This window comes from Salmo trutta, chromosome 22 (assembly GCF_901001165.1).
Source record: "Salmo trutta chromosome 22, fSalTru1.1, whole genome shotgun sequence".
Taxonomy (NCBI): domain Eukaryota; kingdom Metazoa; phylum Chordata; class Actinopteri; order Salmoniformes; family Salmonidae; genus Salmo; species Salmo trutta.
Window position 1 is genome coordinate 46,744,051 of NC_042978.1, and position 13,357 is coordinate 46,757,407.

The 13,357-nt window shown below is 45.1% G+C and overlaps 1 protein-coding gene across 1 annotated transcript; it reads left to right on the forward strand.

The window, feature by feature from the left end:
• Positions 1-4,018: 4,018 nt before the first annotated feature.
• rxrgb (retinoid X receptor, gamma b) lies at positions 4,019-12,899 on the forward strand (the record flags this gene model as incomplete). The annotated part of the gene is made up of 5 exons (XM_029708233.1): positions 4,019-4,189; positions 8,888-9,017; positions 9,815-10,039; positions 11,329-11,434; positions 12,367-12,899. Coding segments are annotated over 5 exons (780 nt in total), but the record flags the coding sequence as incomplete, so codon positions are not given.
• Positions 12,900-13,357: the final 458 nt, after the last annotated feature.

Sequence of the window (13,357 nt, forward strand, 5' to 3'; positions counted from 1 at the left end):
AGGTGTGTGCTTGTAGAGAGGGGGAGAGAGAGAGGAGGGAGGTTGTGTGCATGTAGAGGGAGGGAGGAGGAGGTGTGTAGTGCATGTAGAGAGGAGTAGGGAGAGGGGGAGGTTGGTGCATGTAGGAAGAGGTGGCGGAGAGAGAGGAGGTGAGGCTGATGTGTGCTAGTGAGAGGGGTGCGAGAGGAGGGAAGGGTGTGTGCAATGTAGAGAGGGGGGACAGAGAGATGAAAGAGAGGGATCGCGAGGGAGGGTTGTGTGCATGTAGGAGAGGAGGAGGAGGGAGGGTTGTGTGCATGTAGAGAGGGAAAGAGAGAGGAGGGAGGATGTGTCTGCATGTAGAGAGGGGGAGAGAGAGGAGGAGGGAGGTTGTGTCTGCATGTAGAGAGGGGGAGAGAGAGGAGGGAGGTTGTGTGCATGTAGAGAGGGGGAGAGAGGAGGAGGGAGGTTGTGACTGCATGTAGAGAGGGGGAGAGAGAGGAGGGGGAGGTTGTGTGCATGTAGAGAGGAGGAGGGAGGAGGAGGGAGGTTGTGTGCATGTAGAGAGGGGGAGGGAGGAGGAGGGAGGTTGTGTCTGCATGTAGAGAGGGGGAGAGAGAGGAGGGGGAGGTTGTGTGCATGTAGAGAGGAGGAGGGAGGTTGTGTGCATGTAGAGAGGAGGAGAGAGGAGGAGGGAGGTTGTGTCTGCATGTAGAGAGGGGGAGAGAGAGGAGGGGGAGGTTGTGTGCATGTAGAGAGGAGGAGGGAGGTTGTGTGCATGTAGAGAGGGGGAGGGAGGAGGAGGGAGGTTGTGTCTGCATGTAGAGAGGGGGAGAGAGAGGAGGGGGAGGTTGTGTGCATGTAGAGAGGAGGAGGGAGGAGGAGGGAGGTTGTGTGCATGTAGAGAGGGGGAGGGAGGAGGAGGGAGGTTGTGTCTGCATGTAGAGAGGGGGAGAGAGAGGAGGGAGGTTGTGTGCATGTAGAGAGGGGGAGAGAGAGGAGGGGGGAGGTTGTGTGCATGTAGAGTGGGAGGGAGGAGGAGGGAGGTTGTGTGCATGTAGAGGGGGAGGGAGGAGGAGGGAGGTTGTGTGCATGTAGAGAGGGGGAGAGAGAGGAGGGGGGAGGTTGTGTCTGCATGTAGAGAGGGGGAGAGAGAGGAGGGAGGTTGTGTGCATGTAGAGAGGAGGAGGGAGGAGGAGGGAGGTTGTGTGCATGTAGAGAGGAGGAGGGAGGAGGGAGGTTGTGTGCATGTAGAGAGGAGGAGGGAGGAGGAGGGAGGTTGTGTGCATGTAGAGAGGAGGAGGGAGGTTGTGTGCATGTAGAGAGGGGGAGAGAGGAGGAGGGAGGTTGTGTGCATGTAGAGAGGAGGAGGAGGGAGAGGAGGGAGGTTGTGTGCATGTAGAGAGGAGAGGAGGGAGGTTGTGTGCATGTAGAGAGGGGGAGAGAAAGGAGGGAGGTTGTGTGCATGTAGAGAGGGGGAGAGAGAGGAGGGAGGTTGTGTGCATGTAGAGAGGGGGGAGAGAGGAGGAGGGAGGTTGTGTGCATGTAGAGAGGAGAAGGGAGGAGGAGGGAGGGTGTGTGCATGTAGAGAGGGAAAGAGAGAGGAGGGAGGATGTGTCTGCATGTAGAGAGGGGGGAGAGAGAGAGGAGGAGGGAGGTTGTGTCTGCATGTAGAGAGGGGGAGAGAGAGGAGGAGGGAGGTTGTGTGCATGTAGAGAGGGGGAGAGAGAGGAGGAGGGATCTTGTGTGCATGTAGAGAGGTGGAGAGAGAGGAGGCAGGTTGTGTGCATGTAGAGAGGAGGAGAGAGAGGAGGAGGGAGGTTGTGTCTGCATGTAGAGAGGAGGAGAGAGGTTGTGTGCATGTAGAGAGGGGGAGAGAGAGGAGGAGGGAGGTTGTGTGCATGTAGAGAGGAGGAGGAGGGAGGTTGTGTGCATGTAGAGAGGAGTAGGGAGAGGAGGGAGGTTGTGTGCATGTAGAGAGGGGGAGAGAGAGGAGGGAGGTTGTGTGCATGTAGAGAGGGGGGAGAGAGAGGAGGGAGGTTGTGTGCATGTAGAGAGGGGGAGAGAGAGGAGGAGGGAGGTTGTGTGCATGTAGAGAGGAGGAGGAGGGAGGGTGTGTGCATGTAGAGAGGGAAAGAGAGAGGAGGGAGGATGTGTCTGCATGTAGAGAGGGGGAGAGAGAGGAGGAGGGAGGTTGTGTCTGCATGTATAGACGGGGAGAGAGAGGAGGAGGGAGGTTGTGTGCATGTAGAGAGGGGGAGAGAGAGGAGGAGGGATCTTGTGTGCATGTAGAGAGGTGGAGAGAGAGGAGGGAGGTTGTGTGCATGTAGAGAGGAGGAGGGAGGTTGTGTGCATGTAGAGAGGAGGAGAGAGAGGAGAAGGGAGGTTGTGTCTGCATGTAGAGAGGAGGAGAGAGGTTGTGTGCATGTAGAGAGGGGGAGAGAGAGGAGGAGGGAGGTTGTGTGCATGTAGAGAGGAGGAGGGAGGTTGTGTGCATGTAGAGAGGGGGAGAGAGAGGAGGAGGGAGGTTGTGTGCATGTAGAGAGGGGGAGAGAGAGGAGGAGGGAGGTTGTGTCTGCATGTAGAGAGGAGGAGGAGGGAGGTTGTGTCTGCATGTAGAGAGGAGGAGGAGGGAGGAGGAGGGAAGTTGTGTTCATGTAGAGAGAGGAGGAGGGAGGTTGTGTCTGCATGTAGAGAGGGAAGGAGGGAGGTTGTGTGCATGTAGAGAGGGAAGGAGGGAGGTTGTGTGCATGTAGAGAGGGAAGGAGGGAGGTTGTGTGCTCTTGTGAGTGTGTTGAGGGTGGATCTGTAATGTATGGGTATTCATTGGTATGTTTACATTTTACATTTTAGTCATTTCGCAGAGGCTCTTATCCAGAGCGACTTACAGTTAGTACATTCATCTTAAGATAGTTAGGTGGGACAACCACATATCACAGGCATAGAAAGTACATTTTTCCTCAGTAGAGTAATCGAGTCAGAGCTAGAAAGCAGGGGGTCAAGTGCTGGTTCAGGTGGGGGTGGGGTTTGAGGTGAGGAAGAGGATTATTTAAGATACTGTTTGAAGAGTTTCAGATATTTTCGTAAGAGGGGCAGGGACTCTGCTGTCCTAACTTCAGGGGTAAGCTGGTTGCATCATTGGGGTGCCAGGACAGAGAAGAGCTTGGACTGGTCTGAGAGGGAGCTGCTCTCCCGTAGGGGTGGGAGGGCCAAGAGACCTGAGGTGGAGTGCTCGGGTTTGGGTGTAGGGTTTGAGCACAGCCTGCTGTTCCGTAGGTAAGAACCATGGTCTTGTAGTGGATGTGAGCTCCGACTGGAAGCCAGTAGAGTGTGTGGAGGAGCAGGGTGACATGAGAAGACGGTGGGCTGCAGCGTTCTGGATAAGTTGCAGGGGTTTGATGTCACAAGTTGGGAGCCCAGCCAACAGCAAGTTGCAGTAGTCAAGACCTGCGGCAAGTAAATGTCAGTTGGGTTTTCATAGCCGAGCATTCAGAGGTCGAGACAGCAGGTGTGGTAGAGAGAGAGAGTTGAAAACTCGGGCCATTTTGAAGTCAGAGGGGGACGCATGAGTTGAGTTGATGAGGGAAGTGAGGAATGGGAGGTCTCCAGAGATGGTCTGGATAAGGGAGGAGGGGATGCAGCCAGTGGTCAGGGATGAGTTGATGAGGGAAGTGAAGAATGGGAGAAGGTCTCCAGAGATGGTCTGGATAAGGGAGGAGGGGATGGAGGCCGAGTGGGCAGGTTGTCAGGAGGTCAGACCTCACTAAATCGCAGGATTTCATCTGGAGAGAGATGTGAGAAAGAAGTCGAGGCGTAGGGTAGTTCTGTGTGAGTGGGACCATGTGGACCATGTGGACTCAACCGGCTGTGTTCTGCTCTGTGTGGTAAATGTGTCCAATATGTTTCCATGTTCTGTGTCCATTTGGAATGGTTGTGGAAATGTCTGATAGATTGCCGTAAATCTTTCATTGTTGTGGATTGTCTGGTGTGTTTTTCTTGCACCACGAGTGTCATGCTTGTGGATGTGTGTGATCTGTGACTCCATGCAGCGGTGCAGGAGGAGAGGCAGCGGGGGAGGGAGCGGGGGGAGAACGAGGTGGAGTCCACCAGTAGTTTTAATGAGGAGATGCCCGTCGATAAGATTCTGGACGCAGAGCTTGCCGTGGAACCCAAGACAGAGACGTCAGCAGACGAAGGCCCTGGCAACTCGGTAAGGATGACATAGAGCGGTGTTTCTTAAAGGTCCAATGCAGCTGTTTTTATCTCATTATCAAATCATTTCAGGGTAACAATTAAGTACCTTACTGTGACTGCTGCAAATAGCTTTTTCTCAAGCAAGAATTTTGTAGGACTCTCTGGCAGTGTTCTGAGTGATGAGAGGGAAAACTGAAAACTAGCTGTTATTGGCAGAGAGGTTTGGAACTCTCTTTCTTATTGGACTATTAACTAATTTACCACCTGGTGATGTCACCAGGCAGGCCAAAACTCCATCCCACCAATTGCAGTCGGTCTTTTCAAACAGCTCTGACACTAAAAGGGCCTCATCATCAATCTCAACATTTCACAGTATTATTCCTCATAGTGTGGAGATATATATATAAAACACAGTTAAACCTCATAGTGTGGAGATATAGATAAAACACAGTTAAACCTCAGTGTGGAGATATAGATAAAACACAGTTAAACCTCAGTGTGGAGATATAGATAAAACACAGTTAAACCTCATAGTGTGGAGATATAGATAAAACACAGTTAAACCTCAGTGTGGAGATATAGATAAAACACAGTTAAACCTCATAGTGTGGAGATATAGATAAAACACAGTTAAACCTCATAGTGTGGAGATATAGATAAAACACAGTTAAACCTCATCGTGTGGAGATATAGATAAAACACAGTTAAACCTCATCGTGTGGAGATATGTGGAGATCAATATAAAACAGTTAAACCTAATAGTTTGGAGATATATTTAAAACACAGTTAAACCTCATAGTGTGGAGATATACACTACCATTCAAAAGTTTGGGGTCACTTAGAAATGTCCTTGTTTTTTTAAAGAAAAGCAATTTTTTTTGTCCATTAAAATAACATCAAATTGATCTGAAATACAGTGTAGACATTGTTAATGTTGTAAATTGCTATTGTAGATGGAAACGGCTGAATTTTAATGGAATATCCACATAGGCGTACAGAAGCCCATTATCAGCAACCATCACTCCTGTGTTCCAATGGCACGTTGTGTTAGATAATCCAAGTTTATCATTTTAAAAGGCTAATTGATCATTGAAAACCCTTCTGCTATTATGTTAGCACAGCTGAAAACTGTTGTTCTGATTAAAGAAGCAATAAAACTGGCCTTCTTTAGACTAGTTGAGTATCTGGAGCATCAGCATTTGTGGGTTTGATTACAGGCTCAATATGGCCAGGAGCTCTGAGCTCTGTTAATCCAACCGCTGTGTCAGATTTCAAAAAGGCTTTACGGCGAAAGCAAACCATGTGATTATCTGAGAACAGCACCCAGCAGACAAATCATTACAAACAGTTAGTAGCCAAGAAGAGGAGTAACAAAAGTCAGAAATAGCGATAAAATGTATCACTTACCTTTTATGATCTTCATATGGTTGCACTCCGAATACTCCATGTTACACAATAAATGTTTGTTTTGTTCGATAATGTCCCTCTTTATGTCTAAACACCTCCGTTTTGTTGGTGCGTTTTGATCAGTAATCCATTGGAACAAAGCGCGGTCACAAAAGACAGACGAAAAATCTAAAAGTACCATAATGGTTCGTAGAAACATGTCAAACGATGTTTATAATCAATCCTCAAGTTGTTTTTGTCATAAATAATCGATCATATTTCAACCGGACAATATCTTTGTCAATAGAAAAGGAGAAACAAGAAAGGCGCGCTCCTGGTCACGCGCTGGCTTCATGTCTGGAAATTTCCACTGTCCACTCATTGAAAGTGCTGTTTCTCCCTCATTTTTCAGAGTAAAAGCCTGAAACAATGCCTAAAGACTGGCCACATGTTGTGGAAGGCATAGAGATCGTGAACTGTGTCATAAGTCTTTGTATGGTGGATAGGCTTTAACCTGTTAGGGCTAGGGGGCAGTATTTACACGTCCGGATAAAACACGTCCAGATAAAAAATGGTGTCTGTGAGTATAACAGAACTCATATGGCAGGCAAAAACCTGAGAAGATTCCATGCAGGAAGTGGCCTGTCTGACAAGTTGTTGTTCTTCTTGCCTCTGTTTATTGAAGACTGAGGATCTTTGCTGTAACGTGACACTTCCTACGGCTCCCATAGGCTCTCAGAGCCCGGGAAAAAGCTGAATGATGTCGAGGCAGCCCCAGGCTGAAACACATTATCGCTTTTGACAAGTGGCCGATCAGAGGACAATGGGCTTAGGCGTGTGCCCGAGTCGACCCCGTGCTTTATTTTCTTTCGTCTGTTTACCTAATGGCAGATTCCCGGTCGGAATATTATCGTTTTTTTTACGAGAAAAATGGCATAAAAATTGATTTTAAACAGCGGTTGACATGCTTCGAAGTACGGTAATGAAATATTTAGAAATCTTTTGTCACGAAATGCGCCATGCTCGTAACCCTTATTTACCATTCGGATAGTGTCTTGAACGCACGAACAAAACGCCGCTGTTTGAACATAACTATGGATTATTTGGGACCAAACCAACATTTGTTATTGAAGTAGAAGTCCTGGGAGTGCATTCTGACGAAGAACACCAAAGGTAATCAAACTTTTCTAATAGTAAATCGGAGTTTGGTGAAGGCTAAACTTGCTGGGTGTCTAAATAGCTAGCCCTGTGATGCCGGGCTATCTACTTAGAATATTGCAAAATGTGCTTTCACCGAAAAGCTATTTTAAAATCGGACATAGCGATTGCATAGAGGAGTTCTGTATCTATAATTCTTAAAATAATTGTTATGCTTTTTGTGAACGTTTATCGTGAGTAATTTAGTAAATTCGGCGGAAGTTTGCGGGGGGTATGCTAGTTCTGAACGTCACATGCTAATGTAAAAAGCTGGTTTTTGATATAAATATGAACTTGATTGAACAAAACATGCATGTATTGTATAACATAATGTCCTAGGTGTGTCATCTGATGAAGATCATCAAAGGTTAGTGCTGCATTTAGCTGTCTTCTGGGTTTTTGTGACATTATATGCTAGCTTGAAAAATGGGTGTCTGATTATTTCTGGCTGGGTACTCTGCTGATATAATCTAATGTTTTGCTTTCGTTGTAAAGCCTTTTTGAAATCGGACAGTGTGGTTAGATTAACGAGAGTCTTGTCTTTAAAATGCTGTAAAATAGTCATATGTTTGAGAAATTGAAGTAATAGCATTTCTAAGGTATTTGAATAACGCGCCACAGGATTCCACTGGCTGTTACGTAGGTGGGACGATTTGGTGCCACCTACCCTAGAGAGGTTAATGTGAGGTTAATAGTGAGGTTAATGAAGATGCCAATTAAGGAATTATGAGGCGTCTGTTTCTCAAACTAGACACTCTAATATACTTTCCTCTTGCTCAGTTGTGCACCGGGGCCTCCCACTCCTCTTTCTATTCTGGTTAGAGCCAGTTTGCGCTGTTCTGTGACGGGAGTAGTACCAGCGTTGTATGAGATCTTCAGTTTCTTAGCAATTTCTCGCATGGAATAGCCTTCATTTCTTAGAACAAGAATAGACTGACGAGTTTCAGAAGAAAGTTATTTGTTTCTGGCCATTTTGGGCCTGTAATCAAACCCCCAAATGCTGATACTCCAGATACTCAACTTGTCTAAAGAAGGCCAGTTTTATTGCTTCTTTATTCAGAACAACAGTATTCAGCTGTGCTAACATAATTGCAAAAGGGTTTTCTAATGATCAATTAGCCTTTTAAAATTATAAACTTGGGATAGCTAACACAACATGCCACTGGAACACAGGAGTGATGGTTGCTGATAATGGGCCTCTGTACGCCTATGTAAATATTCCATTAAAAATCAGCCGTTTCCAGCTACTATAGTCATTTACAACATTAACAATTTCTACACTATTTTTCTGATCAATTTGATGTTATTTTAACGGACTGTAAATGAGAGAGCACCTCCCTCCTGTAAATGAGAGAGCACCCCCCTCCTGTAAATGAGAGAGCACCCCCCTCCTGTAAATGAGAGAGCATCACCCTCCTGTAAATGAGAGAGCATCACCCTCCTGTAAATGAGAGAGCACCCCCCTCCTGTAAATGAGAGAGCACTCCCCTCCTGTAAATGAGAGAGCACCCCCTCCTGCAAATGAGAGAGCACCCCCCTCCTGTAAATGAGAGAGCACCCCCCTCCTGTAAATGAGAGAGCACTCCCCTCCTGTAAATGAGAGAGCACTCCCCTACTGTAAATGAGAGAGCACATCCCTCCTGTAAATGAGAGAGCACCCCCCTCCTGTAAATGAGAGAGCACCCCCCTCCTGTAAATGAGAGAGCATCACCCTCCTGTAAATGAGAGAGCATCACCCTCCTGTAAATGAGAGAGCACCCCCTCCTGTAAATGAGAGAGCATCACCCTCCTGTAAATGAGAGAGCATCACCCTCCTGTAAATGAGAGAGCACCCCCCTCCTGTAAATAAGAGAGCACCTCTCTCCTGTATATGAGAGAGCACCCCCCTCCTGTAAATGAGAGAGCACCCCCCTCCTGTAAATGAGAGAGCATCACCCTCCTGTAAATGAGAGAGCACCTCCCTCCTGTAAATGAGAGAGCACCTCTCTCCTGTAAATGAGAGAGCACCCCCTCCTGTAAATGAGAGAGCACCCCCCTCCTGTAAATGAGATCCATTTAATGTTAATACATAAGATGGAATATGATTTAGATATGTTGTATCTTACACTCTCTGTCTGTATCTTCTGTCCAGACAAACGACCCAGTCACCAACATCTGCCAGGCAGCAGACAAACAGCTGTTCACCCTGGTGGAGTGGGCCAAGAGGATCCCTCACTTCTCAGAGCTGCCCTTAGACGACCAGGTTATTCTACTACGAGCAGGTACAGAACACCTACTTATCATCATTTGTTTTTATATTTCTGTTAGTTGGAAAAGCATTGTGGGGTGGCAGGTAGCCTATTGGTTAGAGCGTTGGACCAGTAACCGAAAAGTTGCTAGATTGAATCCCCGAGCTGACAAGGTAAAAATCTGTCGTTCTGCCCCTGAACAAGGCAGTTAACCCACTGTTCCTAGACCGTCATTGTAAGTAAGAATTTGTTCTTAATAACTGACTTGCTTAGTTAAATAAAGGTTGAATAAAATAAAAAATAAAACACTAGCTGTTATTAACAAAGCGACACCCTCATCTTACCCGAGGCTTCGACCGGTCAAGTCCGTAAAACGGTTGATTTCCACTGCAGCGCCACCTTCTTCTCTCATATTGATGTTGCATCCTATAACAAAATTCAACCTGACCTGGTCGTTAACATAAAGCAGTTTCCCATCAGAGCCATACCTGCAATGAACATATTGCCAACGATGACTCTTTCAAAAACACCCCAACGCTGACCTCTGCTGGTGGGATATTTCAAACACTAAACCTCAATGCAGGAGAGGAAATATCACACCGCATCACTAATGAGCTGAACACGTTTTAATAGCCTGATAGGAAACCAAAAGAGAGAGATACATGAAGAGAATAGGAAATATTTCAAGATAGAGAAGTGGGTGGGATAGAAAAAGAGGGAGATTGAGATAGAGAAATGAAGAGAGAACAGTAGATAAACACTAGCATTCACATGCAGTGACTTTAGTTGCCAAGTAAAGATCCCTGTGTGTTTATCTGTTTTATGTTCAGGCTGGAACGAGCTCCTCATCGCATCCTTCTCACACCGTTCTGTCACGGTAAAAGACGGAATCCTATTGGCCACGGGTCTCCACGTCCAGAGAAGTAGTGCTCACAGTGCCGGAGTGGGTTCCATCTTCGACAGAGTCCTGACAGAGTTGGTGTCTAAGATGAAAGACATGCAGATGGACAAGACAGAGCTGGGCTGCCTGCGAGCCATCGTCCTCTTTAACCCAGGTCAGGGGTCATAGCTGCTTTCAGGGGCGTCAAGAACCCCAACAAAATCTAAAAGGGGCACAAAGTATGTGAGGATGGCTAAGTTGGAGAATTTAGAATTGTTCAAACTTTACTTTACTTTTTAGTCATTTAGCAGACGCTCTTATCCAGAGCAACTTACAGTAGTGAATGCATACATTTAGTTTCATGCATTTTTTTATTTTTTTTGTACTGGCCCCCCGTGGGAATCGAACCCACAACCCTGGCTTTGCACACACCATGCTGGGGTTGTAAACACCATGCTCTACCAACTGAGCCACAGCTTTTTCCTGCAATCTAGTGCCATCATTATGTGCATATCTAAGCATACCTCTTGAGCTGTCTGTATCCTCCTGACTGATAGTTCTTTTTCCTTAAGAAAGGAAATGTGAGTCTTATTCAGTACATTTAGTTATTGCTTGCTTTTCTACCAACCTAGCCAGCAGGCATGTCAGCTAAGATAGTTAGACAAGCTAGCTAATCTAACTTGATTGATAGATCTGAAATGTATTTTTGGTATCTAGTTATGAGGTTGGGAGATTGGGAACTTACTTGGGCTAGCTAAAGCCGACATCATAACATTTCTAAGTGGTTTCTAGTAGTATTACAGAGAAAAAGACTAAATCAAAGATATATATTTTTTAATGTCTATGAGCATTACACCTCTGTCTACTTAGTTACACCAACAGTTCTGATACTGGTTTGTTAAATGACTTTTCTGTGTTTTCTGTGTGGCGTATGAGGTAAGGAATGAGGTTGTTGATGTATTATTGGATGTGACCTTGTGGGCTGGGAGGTCTTCATGTTAGCAGACATGACCATGACAAGGAAGATTACTATGAGTTATTGTAATGTTGGTGTCGGTGTGATGGGTCACCGGGCAGCATGACTGTATCTTAATGTTTCGGTGTGAGTGACTAGGACTAGTATCCAGTTTGACTGAAGTGGAGAAGGAGAGGGTTTGTCTAACATGAGAAGGTAGGGACGGACTGGGATCAGAAATCAGCCCGGGCAGTTCTAACACACCAGTCCATTGTTTTCCTAAAGGCCCCCCACACCAGCCATTTTTTTTATTTTTTTTACTAGAGGCCCTCATTATTAGCCAAATAATGATCATTCTATGCAAAAATCTAGATTTAGACAGGCTCACAGGCCTAAAGATGGACCAGCCCATCTGGCATTTGCCTGAACTGACCTATGGCCAGTCCGTTTCTGAGAGAAGGTGAATTTATAAAGGCGTCAGACTGACTGTAAATGTTCTATGGTTGCAGATGCAAAAGGCCTGTCAAATCCACCAGAGGTGGAAGGGCTGAGGGAGAAGGTCTACGCCTCGCTGGAGTCCTACACCAAAGCCAAGTACCCAGACCAGCCCGGCAGGTACAGTATTCACAGCTCATACAGACAGGGTTGGGGTCAATTCCAATTGAAGTCAGTCAATTCAAGAAGTAAACTGACATTACAATTCAATATTTAAAAGGGGCATATACTGTATTTTCAATGACTTCTCAATAAGCTGAAAAAGGAGAAGCTATTTATGTCAAACCTTTTCAAATTAAAATCACTTCCTAAATTGACTGACTTCAATTAGAATTGACCCCAACCTTGCTACAGACCAGACACATCCCAATACAATCTGATTGTAATTGACCCCAACGCTGCTACAGACCAGACACATCCCAATACAATCTGATTGTAATTGACCCCAACGCTGCTACAGACCAGACACATCCCAATACAATCTGATTGTAATTGACCCCAACGCTGCTACAGACCAGACACATCCCAATACAATCTGATTGTAATTGACCCCAACGCTGCTACAGACCAGACACATCCCAATACAATCTGATTGTAATTGACCCCAACCTTGCAACAGACCAGACACATCCCAATACAATCTGATTGTAATTGACCCCAACGCTGCTACAGACCAGACACATCCCAATACAATCTGATTGTAATTGTCCCCAACCTTGCTACAGACCAGACACATCCCAATGCAATCTGATCACTGCCCTTGTCTCATTGGAATTGACCACTTATTTTAAAGAAATTGTTTTCCTTCAGTATTGTGGACACCTATCGGGCACTCTAACTTATTTGTGGTCATGAGGAAAAAGTTACAGGAAAGTGAGCCATTCCTTGAAAAGAGGACAATGAGCAAAGAAAGAATATTATGACATAATAATGATATTATGACATAATAATGATATTATGACATAATAATGATATTATGACATAATAATGATATTATGACATGGTCATAGCCAGGTTTAATCGTTGTTTCTTGTGACTTTCCCTCCTCCTAGGTTTGCTAAACTGTTGTTGCGTCTCCCTGCCCTGCGCTCCATAGGCCTCAAGTGTTTGGAGCACCTGTTCTTCTTCAAGCTGATAGGAGACACGCCCATAGACACCTTTCTCATGGAGATGCTCGAAGCGCCACACCAAATCACATGACACGAGTCCCACTTCCCTCTGTATATACTCCCACAATGTAATTGATATAAAGATGAAACTTGATTCAAGTTGTAAAACAGATGTATTTTGTACAAAGAAACAAATTATTATTAATGTCAACAATTTGTATTTTTGGGGGGGTACGAGGAACATCTGGTTTATGGGAGTGGAGTGGGGTGTAAAGAAAATACACTGTTAAAACACAATTCTAATAAAATTGTGTAAATAGATCATTTCAGGTATTCATTTTAAAAGCAACCCAAAGCAATATTGAAAAGAATATTTTATTAAAAGATGAATTGTATAAAACTGAAAACCGTCCCTAAGTTTCTAAAAAAAAATGAATTTTAGAATTCTTCCAGAATAAAATAATATACAATTTGTATTTTTGGAGTAGTTTTGTTTGTGATGTTTCTCATGCCTTTTCACAATGATTAAACAGACTAGGTGGTACTATATATCACACATTCATATAGAGTCAGGTCCAAAATTATTGGCCCCCTTGATAAATACTGAGCTATATTGTATGCGCCAAAAAGTATATAACAATTATATTATTTTAAACTAATACATTCCTCAGCAAAATAGATTTTGTTTAACAAGTAACACAAAAACAATCTCTAAAAGACAAGGGTCAAAATGATTGGCACCACTGTTTTCAATACTCCAGCACTCTCCCCTTACGAGGATAACGACACAGCCTTTTTCTAAAATGTTTTATGCGATTGGAGAACACATTGGGAGGGATCTTAGACCATTCCTCTATACAGAATCTTTCCAGATCCTTGATTTCCTTTGGTCTGCCGTTATGAGCAGCCCTCTTCAATTCAAACCACAGGTTTT